The sequence below is a fragment of the Corvus kubaryi genome, unplaced genomic scaffold (genome assembly GCF_017639235.1).
Source record: "Corvus kubaryi isolate FWS band 111438036 unplaced genomic scaffold, C.kubaryi_AGA036_p1.0 37334, whole genome shotgun sequence".
Lineage (NCBI taxonomy): Eukaryota > Metazoa > Chordata > Aves > Passeriformes > Corvidae > Corvus > Corvus kubaryi.
Genome location: NW_024581108.1, coordinates 1,266,147 through 1,287,813, shown reverse-complemented (window position 1 = coordinate 1,287,813; position 21,667 = coordinate 1,266,147). Strand labels below are relative to the sequence as shown.

General features: G+C 38.3%; 1 protein-coding gene across 15 annotated transcripts in view; it reads right to left on the bottom strand.

Moving 5' to 3' along the window:
* The window catches only part of DNM3 (dynamin 3), a 173,066-nt gene that overhangs the window by 108,093 nt on the left and 43,306 nt on the right, over positions 1–21,667 (bottom strand). For 9 of the 15 annotated variants that reach the window (XM_042029792.1, XM_042029794.1, XM_042029795.1 and 6 more), the window contains exons 14-15: positions 21,065–21,094; positions 14,298–14,411 (exon numbers count right to left, since the gene is read on the bottom strand). In XM_042029792.1, the coding sequence (XP_041885726.1) occupies positions 14,298–14,411; positions 21,065–21,094 (144 nt within the window). Of the gene's footprint in view, positions 1–14,297; positions 14,412–19,845; positions 19,864–21,064; positions 21,095–21,667 lie in introns of all 15 variants that reach the window. The other 6 variants (XM_042029787.1, XM_042029788.1, XM_042029791.1 and 3 more) reach the window with 3 other exon arrangements.

The following is a 21,667-nucleotide window of genomic DNA, read 5'->3' as shown; positions in this document are numbered from 1 at the left end:
AATAATGCTAAAATCAACACATGAGGATGATGGTACGAGCTCAAAATGAGCACCACACTTCAATACCATGTTCTCATAACAATGGGCAGAGCTACTTGAAAGCACAAATCATGCCTACATGCATTGGCCAGAAGCAACAATATTGCTAAGGGACAAATTTTCTTTTTTGTAAATTTAAAATTAAAAAAAGGGTCTGATCACAGTGGAAGACCAAGAAACAACAGGATTGCAAGACTGCATTAGACCGTGCCCAACCTTAAGTGATATTCATGAACAGAAAGGTCACAAACGCGACAGAAGCAAGAATCAGATACTCTCGCCTCATGTGCTGCTGCTTCCTCCATCCTCACCTCTTCTGTCCCTACATTATCCTTATCTTCCTTCTTGCATCCATACCCCATGCATTCTGGATAAAAGTGAACACAATTGAGACTGCATTTGTTCACTCTCACTGGCATTTAATTCTCTACTCACTTTGTTCACTCAGCTCCAAAATAGACCCTGGAGGTAGTTTTGCAGGGGTTTTTGCTCTGATGGCACTGACAGCCTGCTCATACTGTTCCCTGTATCGTATGCCTACCTATTTTTAATCCCTTAAATCATGATTTAGCTTATTGAGTGCCAAAAAGGGTTAACCTTTGTGGCTGGACGTGCAAAAAAAGCTACAGCAAATCATGGCAGACAACTTTCTCTTTGAGAATTTCAAAAATAGCTATGTTCAATTGCCTGCTATTATTTCAACTCATTTATCAACTGCAGACATGCCACTTACTCTTCTGGAATTCCCTGGATCATATCTAGAGCTTTTACAAAGAGATATAAAATTTACAATTGTCCAGACACTTTCTACAGTAACTTTTTAATGCAGAAATGCACACTAATGGCACTTCAGCCACTTCACTGGTGTAAATGCAGTCTGGGACATTTTACAAACAAGAAGCACATAGCTCCTGTGCTACCCATGACCATTTCAAAGATGTCCATCCCATTCAGTATGAAGAATGGCTTGGCACTACACTGCTGTCTGCCAGGAAAAGAAAACAATCTAGCAGAAATACAGCTATTTTCTTTTTCATAGTGATCCTCCAAATAAGCATTAATGAAGAAGTTGGACTTCTCAAAATCCTTAGTTTCCTCCAAGTTAAAAATCAAAGAATATTGTTGGCTTGTGGAAAATAATTTAAGCACGGGGCTGAGTTCATAGGCACAGCATGACAGGAATGTCAGCATGATGATAAACTTGTGAAAAATGAAAGTTTATCACTACCTTTGGAAGGCACTTAGGATAAACTATGGGTAACAGTTTATTATTGATACTGACTCTCTGAGTGCAGATTACTGCAACCACAAAAGCAGCCTGCCATGCTGCTGCTGTGATGGCTGAAAATACAGGAGAGCCTTGGAAATTGATAGGAAGCAGTTCAAACCTCACTGCAGAGATGGGGAGCTATTTAGTGAAAGATTTCAAATATTTCAAGTCTAGTCTGAACTTGGTATCAGAAGGAATGGAAATGTCAATGGCTTCTTGGGCCTATTCTTTTCCAAACAGAGATCAAGTGGAAAAGGAGGGATTTCGTCTAGACGTCTAACACAGATGCGTGTAACCAGCTGAGCAGCCCTTACAAAGGAAAGAAAAAGTGCATTAGAGGTCTGAATAGCTTTGCACTGTATTAGAGTTTCTCCCCAACAAGGCTTTAGCATCATCCTGGGCACCCAGAACAACCCAAACCCCTTGTTTTTCTCCTTCATTCCTCTGAAGCTCTGCTTTTGCCAGGAAACAAAACTTACAGGGAATGAATTTCCAGGCCCCAGTGTGGGGAGCTATTCTGGTTCTATTTAACCATCTCGTGAAAAGCTCACAGACTAATGCTGCTGCACTTGGCAGCAAGACTCCAAACTTTACTTCCCTCAGCCCTAAACCTGCTTGGTTCATTAATGTTTTGCCTTCCATTTTATTCAGCCTATGTCCCTTTCTGTTGGTGTGGAAAGAAGACCCCTGGAACACTGTCTTTCCTTGACAACATAATTTCTTGCTCTTGGTGACACATGCAGTAATTAATCTCTGACAGTTCCTCACTGGGGAAAATCTGACCATTCCACTGAGAGTCCCACTCACAAAAATCACCACTCAGTCTTTCCAAAATTGTATTCTTCTTCCACAAGGCAAGCGCCAAGTGGGAATATAATAAAAAAGCCAGTCCCTACACATGCAGTGATACACAGACAGGGAGCCCTCCTGGTTTATCCATGGTGTGCTCTACTTTCTCCCTTGTAACAGTTTTATCTTTAAAAGCCCTTGCCCACCAACCCACTTTCTCTGACACACTTGTTGCTGGTTTTAAGTGAAGCACGCTTCACATTAAACCTCTTCAAACCTCTACCTCTGCTAATTAAACAAGAAACCTCAGCATTGCTTGGACACACATTAGTTCCCTGTGATCCAAATGGGAGAATGGGAGGATGCGCATTCTGTAACAGACATTCAGTGCTTGCCCTGCCACCACCACAAAGCTGGCGTAAGGTCACTTCTCCTTTTCATTGGATTGAGACTCCAATTCCAAATTCCCTGGCATCCAAGTTTGTTGCATTCATTCTCCCTGATGTGAGAGTTCTGCAACCTACCCTGTGCGCACCTCTAGGAACTACGGCTCTCTCAGAGTCTGCCATCACCTAAGAAGAAACAAATCCTGCATAAGTTATTTAGGACGCCAGAGCTCATCGCAGCACACGTTTAGATTTACATACATTCACGTCCAGAAGTTGGTGAAGATCTACCTCTCAAGATACTGACATTTTCCTCAGAATTCCAGGCAGAAAAATAACTACTGGCAACAATTCCATACAGTGCATATCCAGACCCAGACACAATCACCTCCAGGTTTGACTTGAGAAGAGCGAACTTACTCTGCTAGCGGTTGTGTTAGACCATGGGCTAAGGCAGATTAAAAAAAGACAAAAACCTCACACAACAAAATCAATCTAAGTACAACACTTAGATTGAACAGAATGAGCAACAAAGAAAAAAATTTACCGGAGAACAAGGCTAGTTGCCTGTGGGGAGAATATCTTAAAATCTACGGTAAAGTCATACTTGGCAAAATTCAACAGATCTGGTAAACATCAAAGATAAAATTCAGCAGAATAATTCCACCAAGCACCATTAAAAGAAAAATGGGACCAGCAGGGTTACCAGTGAAAAACAATGCCAGGCCTAATAGCACTGATCTACCAGAAGCAATTTATTATGACACCAGAAATAGCTATTTTCACAGTGGATGCTTGAAATGAAAACTTTAAAGCTTCTTTAAGTCTTGAGCTATAGCAAAGTATTCAACCAGCCAGCCAAAATAGCTGAAGGGAAATAGGAAGGCCACATGTGGAACTAATTACTCATGTAGAGGCTATGACAAAGAACATTTCTCCAGACTTTTCATGGGGGCTTCACTTTCAGGAAGTAACTCTAATTACTGTTCAAGTCTCGGCAGCCTGCATGCCGCTGACAGTTCCAAGAAAAAATGAACCTATTTGCCCTTTTCTTGGTCTGAAATGCCAAAATAGAAAAGCACAACTAGAGTCATTAAAAAGAAAGAAAATAAGCACTGGCTTATTACATTAGCTTCCCGAGCAAAATCTTTTTTATAAATTCGGTTTTTCAGCCTTCACAAAAGAGCAAATTCTGCATCTACATTAACTCGCTCTCTGTTGGCTGCAGTGAAACTGTACATCTTGACTTTTTACAGCTTTTCCATACTGGGGCCCACTTCCTGCCCAGCTGAAGAAAAAAATCTGGCCTGAAGATGAAATGACTGCTTAACATTACACTAAAACATCTGGTACCATTTTATACACAGACCCATGTCTGAGAGCAGGCAATTCTAGCGGTCTCACCAGCGGCACAGTGCATACCCAAACCTCCCCAGGGTGACATCATCCCATATATGGACTCTCAGGCCCAGCCCTCCCCCTTTTCCTGGTCCTAAATTCATTGCCAGATCCCCAGTCTGCTGCAAATGTGCCACGTCAAGACTGGAAATCACAGCACTTCAGTGTGTTTCAGTGAGTGCTGCAGAGTGTGAGGGAGAGCCGAGCACAACCCATGATGCAGGAAGGCAGTTTTTCCCCGAGACTAAAAGAGGATTTAAAATAAATAAATAGACGCGTCCGGAGATCCTGCTCCGTCGCCCCAGTGTTCAGACTACCTGTTCAGGACAATGCTGTTGTACAGTAGTCTGCACATTGGTTAGACTGGGCAAGGGAAAGCAGCGGCATGGACTATTGGGGACGCAAGTTGCTATTGCCAAGGAGAAGACCCTCACTGCTCCTTTCAGATCTCATATACAGTATTTTTCTTCACAGGTTTTGCACACTAGGGAATAAGAAACGCTAAGGGACACTGTGAAAAAGGAGGACTTCAGAATAAAGCGGGGAAGACATTCTGGTAAGGCCTACTTTGGAAGAACACCTGGCCTATGACCTGGCGAACCTAGGTGACTCCCCTCCCCCCTTCCTCCAGTCATCACTGCAAGAAAGATGGAGCTCTGATGGTGCACTAAAACCCATGCAAGAAATGAGAGAGGTATATTACCTAGAGGTACACTACCTAGAGAAGTGTACAACAGTAAAGTTAAAGTCGGTCATTTCTTTTTTATTAATTTTTTTTAACTTAAAATAAAGCCTTTTTTTCCCCCCCACAAACTAAAAAGGTAAATTTAATGGGTTTTTTAACTTGTAGCCGTCAGTATAAATATTTAAGGCGTATATATTTTTTTATCTTAGGTTTGCTAGAAGTGTGTGTTCTGAATAGCTCCTGTTACAATCTATGATCTGAAGATCAATTTTAAAAAATTATTTTTGCTTAAAGTAATAAAATAATAGAAAAGAATGCATGAATAATGTTTTAAATTATTGTAAAATATAATATATCACCTCTGAGAAAACTGTATTTAGTTTTTTATATGCAGTTGAAACTTTGCAAGTAACTTATGCTATATGTGCTAATGAAAACTGGGAGGGGAACCATAGAAAAAGTGACTACACCATGCCAGGCTGCTGCCATGTAGAATACAAAACCTTTGACTGTCAGGAAAATTTACCTCTTAAAGTTCAGGACGTGCTGGAAAAAAAATCAATCAATAAATAAAAGAGAAGAAAGAGGTTTCCAACCCAATACCTGGCTGGACATTGCATGGGAGTGATCAGGACCGACTGATTGTTGCCGCTCTCATATATACTTTGAATCGCTGATAATTCTTCTACCATTCAAAATAATAAGTACTTTGTCCTGAATCCCACTGATAAAAATGGAATTTGTAAACGAATGCAGAAGTTTGCTTTGGTGAATTTCCAGCTGTCCTGGTAGGGGAAAAAAACCCTCGGGCTGAATGAAATCCCCACGGACAAAATAATACAAAAAGTCTGGGCTGCAATTTGATACCAGCCGAACTCCAGAGTCAGCTCCCCTAAAGTTAACAGTAGTAACAAACTACTGCAACCAGAAAAAAATCCCACCTATATGGTGCTCATTATTGCCAGGAAGGCTTGGAATAGCTATACTGTAAAAAGAATTAGCATAAATATGCAGCCATTAGTATTATAACCAGCCAATTTAGCAGAATGCGTGTTGTATTTTAGACAGCCTTGATGCTATACTTTTTAAAAACAAAACCAAAAAAATCTGTATATTATGATGACCTTTTCCACTGTTCCTTCGATAATCAATAGAGGAATTATTGGGGAGAATTGGTCATGTAGTGTTAGTGTGATGGTGCCTGGACTGGCTGCCTTAAAGCTTACAAAGCAAGGACTAGCACTGTCATTTCCCTCTGTCTCCCAGCAAAACTTACGTCTTTTGACCAAAAGAAGTCTTTTTTAATGTATATATACACTTGTAAGTTATTCAGCCTCTCTTCTTTTTTTTTTGTAGAAGATTATTTTTGGGATTAATTTAGTGGGGTTTTATCCATTATAGTATGAGTAGATGGAATTTTATTCTCGTTCTGCTTAAAAGTGGAGCTACAACACACAATTATATGTGGTTATTAAGGGAAAATCTGAAGCGACAGGAAGAAATTAAAGGAGTGGAACTAGAGTCAAACCAGCATTAATATTTCTCTAAGTATGATTGCTGGTTTAGGCATAGCAAATCTGAAAAGTTTTATGACTTAGATTTTGCTTAAGCAGTAGAAAAATGTTTCCAAATCTTGTTAAGAAACTCACTCAGTTTTGCTTTCAAGGGGAATATAATCATTTGCAAATATTTTTTTCTATCTCATGCTTACTTGCAAAGCTACTTTTCTTTTTATAATTCTGATCTAGAAATTAAGGAAGGAAATGCTGTTATCCAGGGAATAATAGGCTCTCCATGAAAACAGTGTTGCAGATAGCCTGTGTTAACTTTTGCTAAGTAAGCAAGGACGATGGAAACATATGGAACGAGTGTTTCTCTTATATCTAGTCCATTATTTGCACTAATCTTTATTTTAAATGACCTTTCTGGATTTAGGAAGTGATTCCCCTCCCATACACCCATGACTCTTCAAAGTTACATTTTTAGACTGTAAGGCTGAGATCGAGGAGGCCCCCTTGGCATGGGGCTTGGAAAGGAGGCGGGGGGGAAATGCAGTGTGCAAAGCAACAGATATGGAAAGAAAGGCTGTATTGTTAGGAATGAATAAGGAAGTATCTCAACCTCAGCTCAGTAATCAAAACATTTTTAAAGTGAATTAAATGATTCTGCGGTTCTTAAAACACTGCTGGTTTAGTTGAAACAATTTCTAGTTGATCATAGTCACAGAGAAGAGATTTCAATAGTTACAAAACAAGAGGCTTTAAATATGCATGTCAACAAACACAAGTAGGCTGCATGTAAATATTTCAAAAGAAAAAAAAACCTCAAAAAACAAAATACCACCAAATATTACTTTTAGTAATGAATAAAAAAAATTTAGCAGGACCCAATGCATACTAATCATGGTGAGAGATCTCTAAAGCCAGGACAATACCGATGCTTAAGCCTGTTGTATGAACTGATATATATTACCAAAAAATGCACAAAAACAGAAAAAGCAAATTAAAGCCAGTAAGAACATTTAAATAGGTGAGTGTTTCAATATAATGGACTTTCTTTCTTCTTTAGGGAGTTTATTTTTTTTAAGTGCACTCAAAAAAATAAAATAGGGAAGAGGAAGACAATATTTCAAACCTTTTCTAGCTATTCCTTTAATGCTAAAAATAAAAGGAAAAGAGAGAGAAGGGTGGGGGAAAGTCAGTTAACTTTACAGAAATAAATATAGATCAAATAAGTATTCAAATGTGAAAAAAATGAGTTACTTTAAAAAAACCCATGTCATTTCACATTTTTCTGCCTTGTCATTAAGCTGCATGTTGTCTTCTTTATTACCATTCCCAGTGCTATTCAGTGCATCTGAATTTTCAGAGCACTAAAGACACTGCAACCCTCCCCATGCTCCTTGCCCCCCTTCCTGTACTCTCACTGTGCCTCCAGACCACCCAAGTATCATTTCTGTGTGGAAAATATTATAACCAAAATAGCAAAATACCTGCATGAAAATTCCAGGCTTCTACATAGAATGTTCATTATAATCTTTCAATCAAAATCTGTTAAGCAGATTGGAAAATGAAAAGCCCTAAACTTTGGTGTGTTGGGTTTTTTAAATAAATTTTAATCAAGAGCATAACTTTACTTTTACTTGTAAAAGGCTTTGCTTCCTGAACTGTACTTTATTTAGAAAAAAAAAAAAAAAATCTTAATTGAAATACTATTAAGGGTCAGGTTTAAACCTACAAAAAAACAGGAAATGCCACAGTTAAGAATGAAACTTTCCTGAATTATTCTACTGTAGTTCTGTACTGCATTTTACACAGCACTGCAAAGCAGTATCTAAAAATAACAGCCTTCCCTTAAATAAAGAGTCCTGATCACTTTTGGAGGGAATACAATTCTCAATTCAGTTTCCAAGGTACCAATATTTAAAGTCATGTCTTTAACATAAGTTTCTGTGAATATAATATTGGCAATCACAAGAATTTTTTTTTTGTTATGAGTATTCTAAAATATTCTCAAGCCCTTTACTGACTCAACGTGTCAACCAGACACAGCACAAAAAATGTTAAGCCCTTTTAGCAAGTTAACTTACAATTTCCAGGAATTTCAGTTTTTAAATAAAAATCAAGTGAAGATATTAATCTAGTTATGTAGCACCCAATGCATTAACTGAAGGGAAAATAAACTTGCCTCTGTTCGAGATGTAAAGCTTTTTGCTGATTCTTTGATGAATTCTCCTTGTGTACAGTTATTAGAAAGACGGCACAAACCTTCCACTTACGACTTTCCTCCCAGCACAACTTCCCTAGCAGCTGTTAATAGAAAACCTATTATAGAAAATGCATACTTCTGTTCTTCCAGTATTTTATACTATAGGTTGCCAGTCATTTTGACTGTACAATTCTTTGTTATTTTGAGAAGGATCCATAACACAGAAAGTGAGACCTTATTTTCTTCCAGACTAAAGATTTTCATTTCTTGAGCAACTAAATGCAGCAGTTAAATCTGATTAAATCTATGAAACAATCAGTGTATTACATTTGTTTTAAAAATACTTCTAATTTGCCACTTCTGTTTTTCTTCAAAATGGTCAAGTGGGTAGGAAGAAATGTCAACTTAAAGCATACTCTCAAAATTTTACTTAGAGCTACAAAAAATTAAGTAAGCATTTTATAGAGACAAACTATTTAATGTATTGGAATTAATTTTTCATGTCTAAATTAGCTACCCAAGTTTTGTGGTTGATTCATTTATTTAAGACATCTTATTCCATCTTGTTAGGTTCAAGGAAAATTTATACATATAATTGATAAACTTAACTTGTATAGTCAATTTGTATATTAACTAAAATGCACATTGTTCTTTATGGCAAAATTATTGGAGACAGAACACCTGAATAATTACATATTAGTCTCATATAAAACCGCAGCACTATCTCCACCTTTAATGTCTGGTAATTTAATCCCTTTATAATCAGTTTTCAGGCTGGACTTAAACTTGTTTGGCTGCTATTCTGCATGGGATATGTTTGAGAAGGGTTTGAAAGCACAAGTTTGTTGCTTACCTATGGTGGCACTAGTGAGCAACAGATATTCAAGATCACCATTATAAACCAGAAACATTTAATCTGTAGAGAAAATTACAGTTATTCTTTTCCCCCTTTAAGGTTCCAGTGTGTTTTATACCTTCTGAAACAATATGCCAGTGATGTTGCAAATGTCACTGCAAAGTTGGAATACAGTCACTGTGTGTACTCTGTATAGTGAAAATTCAACAAAGTAGCACATCTTGTGACGTGAAATGATGCTATTTGCGTGCTTTTAATCTACAGTATTGTCTATACTTAACTGAAAAAAACTTACTGAAGTTTTATGAGGTTAATTTATCTTGTTAGACAGTACAGATTTTGAGAGAAAGCTACATTGAAGTAACATGCAAATCAAAATACTAAAAGGAATATAATACAGGTACAGCTATCACATATTAGCAAAATTGGTACAAAATGCAACCAGTTTTCCTCCCAGCACATTCCCTATAATGGGGTTAATGTGCAAGTGGCGGCCTCCACATATACAGAAAGATTTTTATTTTTAACATCCCAGATTATTGTACTTATCTGCTCCTAGAAAATATGCACTGTATAAACATATCCTTTATCTTGAACTTCAGAATTTCTGTGCTTCCATGAAGAGTAAAAACATCTGGTTAAATTACTATGTGCGAGTACAATATGCAGGCAAAATCCTGTATGAATTGCATATAAAATAAACAATGGCTTCAGTTCTTTTTGCTTTCCAAATGTTCAGTGTGACCAGTCTGTTGAAATCGCATCCCTGATATGTGTCAGCACAATGATAACTCATGTACCGACAAGCTTCTTTTCTGAATAAAATCAAGTTCTGTTCTTGTTCTGCAGCTGCCAATGTTTTAAAAGTTTAATTCTGTTATGTGTGTTCCCCCCAACAAATGCCCCCCCAAACTGGACTGGCACAAAGTGTTGCACACCAGCGGCGATGGCTCCAAGGGACTGGCTGGACGGAGTTGTCATGTGTCTGCCTGTCTACACTTGCTGTGCAGAACATCCTCTCACCTGTACAGCAGGCACAGACAGGCAGTCGCATGACAACCCAGCCTGAGGGACAGCCGCCAGTGGGACCCCGCTCTGACACCCCAGAGCATCTGCACCACCAGCTCCAGCCAAGAGTCGTTCTGGACCTCAGATGGCCGGTCAGTAACCAAGCCCAGAGTCAAACCAACACTGCCTGCAAAGTACAATAAAACCCACTGCTGAAATTTTTACTGTGCTTCCTATAGTACTCTTTTCCTAGTTGCTCTCATGACCTCACTACCAGTAAGTTTTATTTATACGCAGCTCTGCGGCACCTCCATATGTTCTGTCCTCCCATTTGTTTCCCAGGCATAACTCGATTATTGCTGTATAAAACTCACTGACATTCCTGCTTGCCACAGAAGCCAAGAGCAGCTTATTGTGTGGCAAGTTAATTCTGTAAACATATACGATGTCAGACCTTAGAGTACCTTCTCCCCTTTCCACTCTCTCACCTCCTCACTTGTTTTTGTAATTTCATTCTCCAATCACACATAATTTTACAATTAGGAACAAACTGTGAAATTATAATACAAACTGCATCCATCACCGGATGTTGACAATAACATCATTTCCTATTGAAACAGAGTGGAAATATTTTCTTTGGAAATAAGACTAAAGAGAATTTTTCCCAATCAATGTAAATCTCACATTTTTAGAAATTCTAATCCTAGAGTCCAGCTTGGCATCCTTTGCACACCAATAATACCAGTGAAATCTCTGGATGCTTTAGAAAGAATAATAAAATCACATTCTGGGACCATGCACTGTAAAAATGCTACACCACTTTACAAATGGCCTCCATTTCTTTACAGTAAGGAGGCTTTTGATTCACAAGCTGGAATGACATTCCACATTCCCGCATCCTAATGTAGAAGTGGCTAATTTACAAAGTTCATATTTGCAGGCTGACTCCCAAATCAACTTCAGTTAATACTACTTAACAAAACAGTAACAACTGAGAGCTAAAACGCTCAGATTTAATAATCTCTGTGTGTGTAGGTGTGCCTTATAATACCTCGATAGGATTACATGGAATACTCTACAAAATAAATCTGTATTTGTGAGGTCACTGAGTGTGCTGATCTTGCAGTTGTTTACAGCAGTCTCAAAGCCAGTACACAGCACTATCCTTGCTTCATTTTTAAGTAAGTAGAAAAGCACAAAGTCATGGTAGGTCACACAGCAAAGTTATGAACAGAAGCAAGTGTATGCAGGATCAGAAACTAATCCAGGTTAGTTCTCGCAGAACTGATACTATAACTGCTTTAATCCCACTGTTCAAACATCAACTTGGCATTTCCATAACTACAAGTCTAAAAAGCATTCTCAGGCACTGAATCCCTCTCATCAGGAATAAAATCCTGGTGTATGTTTGACAGCAACAAAACCATGTGAAGAAACCAACCATTTATTTTCTAATACTGATATCACACAGCAAAATCTGGAATCTTTTGCCAAAGCAACTTGCTTCTAAATGCATTACACCGTGGATTCATCACTTATAAAGCTGCACCTCACAAACAAAGGAATTTACAACCTTCTAACGGCACTAGCAAGCAAGCACTAGTGATTTTGATCTCAGAGTAAATTCCAGACTGGAAAACAGGCTCAGCTTACAGTAGAGCGGGTACACAGCCCCGGAGGCCCCAGCAGGCACTGTAGCTATGCAAAGCACATTGTCAGAACTCTCTGGTACAAAGCTCTGCAGCATTCCTTCCCCAGGGGTACAGGAGCAGGGGGAACAAACTGCTCACCATGGCAAGAGCAGCAAGGTGAGACCTAACTCTGCACCTTCCTCAGCTGCCATGGAAAGGCTCCTGGCCAGCCCAAGCAGGCGGACAGGGGCTCCGAACTCCCCACGACCTCGCAGGGCACAGCCAGACACACAAACACAGGGATCACTTCTCACATCACCGAGACTGCGCATCTCACCAGGGGTGAAACACACCCCACACAGCCACTTCAGGCATCAGCTGAGGAGCCTTACTAATTTTTTCAGTCTTACTGAGAAGGTCCAACACCAAAAAAAAGAAAAAAAAATTTAAAAAAGAAATTATAGCTTCAAAACTCTTTTCCAGGACAGAATAAGCAAATCATACAGCTAATCTGTACTTAAGGAGCAACTTCTCTCACCAGCAGAGCATGGAATAATGCTGTGCTATTATCTTCTTACCACTCTAAGAAATTCCTGAGTGATCTCCCATGGCCTGAATTAACTACTGACATTTTCATGACTTTCAAAACATAACTGTTTGGCAATTAAGAGACGTCATCTTAAAATATGCATATGGAAATCACACAGTGGCCATTTTTTCTGAGTACTGTTATGAGCTTCCCAGGTGACTCTCCTCAGCAGATTACCAAAACTATTTATTTTTAAAGTTGCACAGCACAAGACATACCGTTAGTATTTTCAGGAATTTTTATATTTCACACTAAACAAAGATCAGATTTAAAGAAGCAACACCAAAACTACCTAAAAAAACTGCCACAGCACGTCTTGGATGCATCTCCAACTGCTTGAGACAGAACAGAAACAGGGTGTTAATTTTGCCACACTGCTTGTTTTAGTTACAGTTACCTGTGTCTTACCTAAGAAAGCAGGTTCTAGTAACTTCAAGGTAGATCACAAAGAACAACTTTTCAAATTCATAAAGTCACTTTTGCACTTTTTTTCAGCAATGTGAGACTAAAACTTCCCTTCTTGACACCTGTCCCTTAGCTCCTCCCCTCTGCCTGAGATGCACTAGTTTTCCTGTTACAGTAAATTTGAATCCCTTTAAAACTTAAATAAAAGGGCAAGGGGCAAAATCTTCAAGATTAACCTAGTTTGTCCCTCAGCCTTAAGGTCTACCCCAAAATGGCTATGGACTTGGGGGAAAAAAAATTTCTGAGCAGCACCGTTCCCACTCTCAGCAGCACTACTAAAGGAACTCCCTCTGCTAAGTACCATATATGCAGCTCTTGGGAGAGCTCTGCCTTATGCACTGCACACCCTTTCCCCAGCACTTCCAGAAAATCCTCTGCAGTAAAACACCATGTTAGTTAAAAAGAGTATGAATTTGCACTGTCCCCATCAACCTCTTTTGTTGGGACCAACCAGTGTTTTGATTATTACTTAGAATAAGATTCAAAGATTGAGTGATGCTTTAGAGCTCATTTAAAGCTTTCTCTTTACTTGTGCTTCTTCCATCCATTGAACTGGTTCACCCTAAAAATCACTAATTTTTTACTAAAAACATTTAAAATAAAAAACCCCAAAAAACAAACAAACAAAAAAACCCCAAAGAAACAAATAGGAATAATAGGATTTTTTTTAATGCAGCCCAAGTTTTCTACAAAAACCAACACAAACTTTAAAAAAACTCGCAAAGGCTTTACCATAAATCTGATAGCACACATAATCCCGTTTTAACCTTCAAAATACTACTGGAGTTTTGGATAAAATGCATCATTACACACATTGTTGTAAAAGTAGTTAAACAGAAAAGACAAGCTGCCTAACAATATATTCAAAGTGAACAATGTGGATGTCCTTTTCTTTATCTCTGTATTACTCACCTCAGATTTACTGATCACCCACAAAGATGCATTTTTTGTCAAATCTGAAAATTCACACCAACCAGCTACAGAACTCTGCAGATGGGCTTTTCATCCTCTCAGAATATAAGGCCGGAAAACAATTGTTTCCATTAAATCAATTGCTGTAGTTACTTTCAGAAGTAGCTTTACGCAGACAATTTATGATCAACTTGCAGTAGATGTACAAGAGCAACCCAAGCAAGGATAGGAAAATAAGCAGAATATTTCAAAACAGCCTAGGACTTTTTTCCTTTCTTTTTTAAAGTAATGTGTGGAAATCACAGGAAGAGAAGAAAAAAATAAAATAAACAAAAATACCCCACACCACACCCAGTATTTGTTATCAGCATTTCAAAAGAAGTCTTAGGCAGCCAGCATTCTTCATGAATCAAACCAGAAATTTAAAGAACACAGATAAAATCTTAAAACAATCTTCCAGTTCAAGTTTACTCAAGCTGGTTTAATATTTTAAGCTGATATCAGAACACTGTATTAATACTGGGGTTTTCCCCAATAGAAAATAAGTTCTTCGTTCCTTACCTCATCGTCTTTGTACCACGACAAGCTTTCTGCAGTTAGAACGAACCAGTATTCCTTGGATCCTCCTTTCATGATGCCAATGTTGTTGATGGTGAGCCAGCCTTTCCGGATGACCTATGCAGAGGTGCAGTCAGGTACAAGTTTAGTTCATTACTCACTTGACATAGTTCTGCTGCTGCATTCATTCTTTTAAATTAAGACTTGCTAAATGAAACAAGAAAGGTGCATTTTTTCAGTGTCTGGGAAATTCAAGAGTTTTTGCAGGTTTCTATCATTCAAAAAAAAGTAATGAAGTGAGTATAATATTTTCAGTCTGAAAGTCAGAGAAAGAGAGAAGCCTAACTATCCGAATGCTGTACTTCCAGCAGATATGAGTGTATTAAGGATCACATAAGCTTGAAGACATTTATTTGCTGGATAATAACACATTGTAAAAGTCCATTCAACTTTATCTCTGACTACACTGTTCTGGTCTCATTGTTCAGGTCATCTGTAAAGGTGGATACCAGGAAAAGCACCTAGATTCTGGTAAAGCGAGGGGCTTCTGACACACAATGGGAATTTTCAGAAGTGTCAGTATCGAGTGACAAAGTGGAGAGGTCTTCTAAAGTTAAGTTAAAATTAAGGTAGGAAGCAGTAAGGAGAGGCATGTGAGAGCCATTTTCTTCTCAGGATAGAAGAGAAAAAGAAAAGAGGAAAAAAAAACCTATGGCAGCAATAAAAAACCAGGGGGAAAACGAGCAAAGCAAAACTTGATAAGATAGATACAAGCCAAAGATGAAAGAACAGATGGAAACATAACTATAAATACTAAGACCAGGAGGCTACATCATGCAGAGAGAAAGGAGGACAACAGAAAACCTAAGAGAAATGAACTCAAGAGCGGAAGAAGAGAGAATAATCATGAAAACTCATTTACAGATCAAATGGAAACTTTCAATTTTATTGGAAGTCACTGTTTTCCAATGTAAATGAGAAAGCAAACATTCCTTCCTATCATGCTCTGAACAAGACAACGGAACTGTCCCAATCACACAAATGCAAGGAACCTCAGCTCTTCTTCCCTGCAGCAACACCCTTCACTTGCCTATGAAATATTGAGATGGAAAGAAGTGCTCAAAGAAGCCCTTCAGAACCCCCTCAACAAGTCCCACAGGCACCAACTCATGTCATCAAACATGAGTTTCCTCTTGTATTTAAAGAAATATATGAGACCAACGTTCCTCTCACAGGGCTTTACAAGACCAGTAACTCCAATACCAACAACTCACGAAAGAAGAACATGGCTCACTATCTATTCCTTGCCATCTATAAAAAGTTTCAGAATAGGAATTCACTTACTTTCAGCATGGACGTTCATGTAGACTCCTAAAAACACTAGCTTTGGTTTTGCACAGAGCAAGGGACTGAATTATATTTGATAACTAAACCAAAGCACAGATCAGAAGTTGCACCTCAAGAGCAGGAAATTGTATTGGAAATGCACATAATCCAAGAGTATAACTTCCATTTCAAGGAAGATAAACATGTTTTCCCACTTACTACCAGCCAGGCCAGCAGTGTGAGAAAAGCCCTAAAGATCCAAAAACAGTCTACAAGTTTTCAATCTGTACAAAAATCTCTAAGAAAGCATTGATTTGGCTCTGAAGCCACAGTAAGGGATGAGAGAACTGGACATGACTCCTGTAAAGAGACTCAAGGGTATGGCACAAGTAGATTGGATGCAACAACCTGTTCCACAAAGGTTTCTACAAAAGGGGGTCAGGATTTTTAATACTTGTGTTCATTGGGGGGGATAAAAAAAAAAACCTAAGTGGAGAGGGGCATTAGTGAGTATAAACAGACATGGAATGCTCGCCTTAGTGCAAGTTAAGGGAAACATAAGATAAGAACTTGATTACCCATCAAATCCTCATTTTATTTTACAATGTTTATGGAAGTAAGTTTTTAACAGGAAACAAGTAACATGTATATATAGCCAGTGTACTGGCCTTCAGGCAGCTGCCACAGGACCAGTTGTGGAACCAAACGAATTCTATCTTTTCTTTCTGCACTGAACTATACAAATGCAAAGGGAAAAAAATTTTGCAGAAAAGCAACAAAATTAAGGTACTCCATTCACTTGAACTTAGTTCTGCAGCAAGGGGAGCTGTATTCGCGCAGCAGACTAAATCCTTCACAGCATATGCGCACATGTTCCCATGCTGCAAAGAAACTGAAATAAGAGGCTGGCAGAGAGGATGCTATTGAAAATGCCATGGTGCCCCATATGAAGTTCATATCCACACACGGGAAGCCCAGGCAGCCTGGCCAGCACCTGGTTTGGAGAAACTGTTTTGGAGAAGTATCTCAGGGAAGGTAAGAGATTTGAAGACAGATGTCAGTGAAGATAAAGAGGTGGATTCTAGAAGCAAACCAGTAAGGAACACCTGAGTAGCAGGTTCAAGAACCTTGCAGGTGATGAGCACTTCAAAGGGAAGGAAAGTAGCACTCTGCTTATTCCATCCAGGCCTCTCCCTCACCATTACCAGAGGCTCTGTAACATCTTACTAAGAGTCAAATTTTCTCAATTTGACAAGAAGGCATTTGTGGTAGAGGTCTCAGAACATTTTAAAATCTAAACTATACAAGCCATTTAAGAAGCCCTGAAGGTTTCAATACTTCTAAGGTAGGAATTGTGTCATGCTCCAGTCCAACACATCTCCCCATAAATGTGCAACCATCACAGGGTGTGGACAGAAAAAAGCTGACTTGCTAGGACAATCTCTGGTCACTGCCTCATAAAAGAAGGAATTTTCCGGTTGTTTCCTTAAAAATCCTGTGGGCCGGGGATTAGATCCAGCTGTCATTCCCACACAACCCTGCATGAAGAGCAGGACACCAACCTACAGCAATATCCTGGGTCTGTGTTTTTCATGTGAAATTTCTAGACCTGTTTATCTATACCCCCCTGGGAAAACAGGGTACTGTGTTCTCTAAAATATCCTGGACTCTACAACAGGTCGTAACTACCTAAAATACTAGGAAGCTGTTCCAGGTGACACGAACAGGGAGAAGATGAGCTTAGTGTGCTAAGCCTCATGTCCTCTTCATTGAATTTTCCTGTTTCCCAGGCACATTCTGTTAACTACAAAAAGCTACACTTAGAGATGACGCAGCATCAGTGTTAGATGTAAAGGAGAGAGTGATGTTGGATCAAGGTGTAATGCAAGACAAAGTGAGATTAAGCAACAGTTTCACTTCCCAGAGAAGCGGAATTACATCTTGGACTCCAGACAAATTCTCAAAAAAAAACAACCCAAAAACCCCTCAAGCTATATATTAGAAGGGTTCCTCCACAGGCAATAAGAAGGTAAGATTTTGAAAGACACTTTTGAAGTTAAAAAAACTCTCATAAACAGTTATTGTTTTAGAGTTTTTTTAAACTATTGTGTTAGCTATGTTTTACGGTACTTCAGCTTGAAAAATAAAAGCACTGTGTTTCATCATTGTTCTCACTAGTTCATTTTCTCATTGGGTTGTATCTAAGAGACCCATTTCAATATTTTCTATCATATTTCTAAATGTCATTCTGTGCAGACCGGATGTTAGCGACAGGAGTTATGAGCCTCAGGAAGGTGAAAAATATGGGCACAGCCAGAAGCTACTGGAGACAATATTCTGACCGGTAGCTGGACTCCATGCACAGGATGAACAAGAGATGACACAGTTCCTTCCTTCAGGATCCTGATATCTAATCTGGGTGACTGAAAAATGAAACTTAGAGGCTCTGAATGCACATGAACAAGTCAGAAGGAAGTAATTTTCTCATAGTTCAGCTGCACAAAACCCAAATCATATTTGTTGTTCTTACTCTCCACCACTTCATGGATAAACAGGAAAGCAGGATTTGACACAATAAGTACATTTTATGTGTTGCTGCATGACTTTAATTGCATTAAATCAAGTAAGACATTTGTAAAAGAAATATATTTAAAGAAATGGGACACTTTCTGATTCTCTAAAGAAGTATTTGAAGGATGATTTCAAGGTAAGTGAGATACACGAAATTGGGCAGACAGGAACACAAGTGTGAGAATCACAAGACTGGACACTCCCACAACACCACAAGCAGCAGCACTTGTTAACACCATTAAAGCTGTGTTGCGTAACTCCATTGAAATAATTTTGAACACAGAATACAACTCCCAGCACCACTCTATCTTCCAGTCCCTGTCATTACAACATGTGCTACCAAATAGTAAGCACATTGAGAGAAAAAAAATTACAAAAACTGCTCAGGGAGGTATCCTTACAAGCTATTGGTTCTTTGGATTTAGTCATGAAGATCCTCACACTACAGAAGCTATAATGTATTAGAGGGGAAACCTACTACAGTATTTCACTGTAATTTGCCAAATACCACAGCATAAGCTGATCAGATCTGTTCTGCTACTGAACACAACCAAGATCTTGTGACATTGCTTCCCTACAAATCCCTGCACAATATATTACACAACTTAAAACTAGTGACAGTGGCTAATGTCCTAAAAATATGTCTCCTTTAAAGAAATAATTTGTCTTTAGTGGAGAAAAGCTCTCAGGGGTAAAAAATTGAAATATGCTTCCAAATATAGTTAAACAAAGATTGAGGTAAGTCAAACATGAAGGTATATTAACCTAAAAAATAAATAGTTAGAACAGCAATACTCCTCTAGACTTGAGAAAGTGAAAATTCAAAACCAGCAGGTCTCATGCTACTAAATTTTGATATATTTTTGAATGTGTCAGCTCATGGGCACCACCTCTTTCACAGAAATACTGACATTTCTTAAGAGAACAGCTTTGTCATGATTTTCATGACCACCTCACTGACCATGGCACAAGTCTCCATTTCCATCTGGTTGCTTAAAAAAATTCTACAAACATTTTTTTCCTGGGTCATGCAAGATAACAGGATTTAAGCATATCTGAAGAAAAGAAACAGCAAAGTATGCTGCAAAGAAGGATTAAAAAAAAAGAAAAAAAGGGGTTACAAGGGAAAAAGTTGCTTATTAGAACTATAGTTCAGGCCAGCTGATGGGGTCTGAATGCTACTTGTGTCCAGAACGAATGAATCAAATTGTTGGTGTAACACTGTAAGAGAGGCAGGTCAAACAAAGCCCTCAGACCCAAACCTCCACATCAGTTGGACAGTGCCTTGAAACTCACAGTTCACATTAAGCCCCTTCTCCAATTACAGGGCTACTTCAAGCACAGCAGCAGATTTTGCCACAGAAGCAAAACACAAAACAGAATCTCCTAAAAATTATACATAACCCTCCATAATTTGAGTGTCTTGCATTCTCACACACATCAGTTGGGCACATGGAGCAATGACACCTTCATCTTTAACGCTTTATCATGAAGGGGAGCTTAAAACATTGAATTTTAGTCACCAAAACAAATCTCAGCACACAACATACACAGTTAAGAGTGGGTCAGCTTTCAGGAGCCAAACCTTGCTACTGTGCTGTGTAAAACCAAGCATTGCATGGATTACTTCAAGCAAATGAGAAGACAGACTAACCTGTGGCTTAAAAAGAAACTTTGTGGAGTCAGGTCAAAACCTCAGGCGGTAGCAAAGAAAAGACAAACAAAAAAGGCCAAAGATTAAGTGTGAGAGGATAAATTAGTAGTAAAGGAAAAAGCAGAAAAACATGTTAAGAGGAATTTGCACTATTGTCCAAAATTAAGGTGTTGCAGTGCCCATCTTATTTCCAAGATACACAGAAATAGTTAATAGTTATCTGCATCATTCCAGTTCAAAGCAAGCTACTAAAAAAGAAAAGCAAGGTATTGCAAATGAGCCTCCCACTATTTTGGGAAAATTCAGTGATCTTGATCTCCCCAAGGGATTCAATTCAAGTGCTGCTAAAATCACTGCTGTCTTGTCGTTTTTCCATAACTGAACATAAGTTTAGTTTAAAATGATAAGTTATAGAATTTGATGATGTGGCAACAAACTGAAAAAATGTATGTTTTTATCACAGATATTGCCAAAGAATACACACAATACAGAAATTTATTTCTTACACCTAACCATCACTGAACCAGTAGTAACTTGTTATAAAATTAACTGCAGTTTAAACAATTAATTCTAATTAGTAATATTAAAGACATTCACATATTTATTTACTCATGAAGTGGAAGGGTTAGAAAAGAGTCTGTCCATGATATATGGATCCTCCTGGTACTAGGAAAAGAATGCGAAAAAGGCTTTAAATATTTTAATGCATAAAACTCACTTTTTCTATCAGAAGTAATTCCTTGACATAAACAAAACACCAACAACAGTACCTGTATCCATAAACAGCACGTTCATTTACACGAGAGCTAATGTTTCCTTTTGGTTACCAGAAACCTATTTGCCCACCTTTCAAAGAGAGGTTTACTATGAATAGAGGCACTTACATCAGATAAAAACTGCTTTCCAGTTATATAATAAAATAAACACCAATTAGTCATTTTAGTTTGAGAAACTTGGTAAATAATAAAAATATTAATTCTATGCAAAGTGTTATACAACATCTTAAGTTATACTAGTTCAGACTGGTAACAGCAGTTTAGTAGCAGTTAAGTGATGAACTGCAATTACACTTTGTTGAGGAGCTGTTACAGACAAGACAGCTTAACATTAAGTAGTTTAGCAGCAAGTATTCGACAAACCAATGAGTTAGAGACAAACTTTGCCCTCTGAGAAGCTAAATGAAAAAGCAACAATAAAGCTTACAGAACTTAGCTCGTACAATTTGCCTTGAAGGCGGTAGATTGGTTCCCTGAAATAGCAAATTGCAAAAATGAAGTTTTATTTCAGAAACAGTCTCTCATTCTTTTCAACTCCAAACAATCAACTTACAAACATCTGTTTATTATCTCTACAATAAAAGGTTCAGCAAAGTCCTTTATACCACAAGTAACCAAGTTTCAACATTGAATTTAAAACGCCAAGCTTTTTCTTCACTTCTTTAGAGAGAAAACATTCACTTAATTAAAAAATCATTCATTTTATTTGTGTATTTTTGAAGAGCCAGATAATTGGTCGCTTTTCCTTTTATGGGACACTCCAAAGTGATGACAGTCATTGTGTTTGACACATGTTCCGGCACAGCTAGATAAGACGGAAAGCTCTCCTCAGAGGGGAGAGGCAGGTCTTTGAAGCCATTGCAGTGTTTAGACCTTCCAGGTTTTTTTCATTTTAATCCAAACCATATATTACATCAAAAATGCCACTCATGCTGGTCAGGCTGTGGGGAACCATCACATCCAAGAAGTTACTGGATTATTTTAAGAAATATCTGGAAAATAACTAGCAATTTCTTGGTGAGAGGAAGAGATTGAATTTCTAGCCC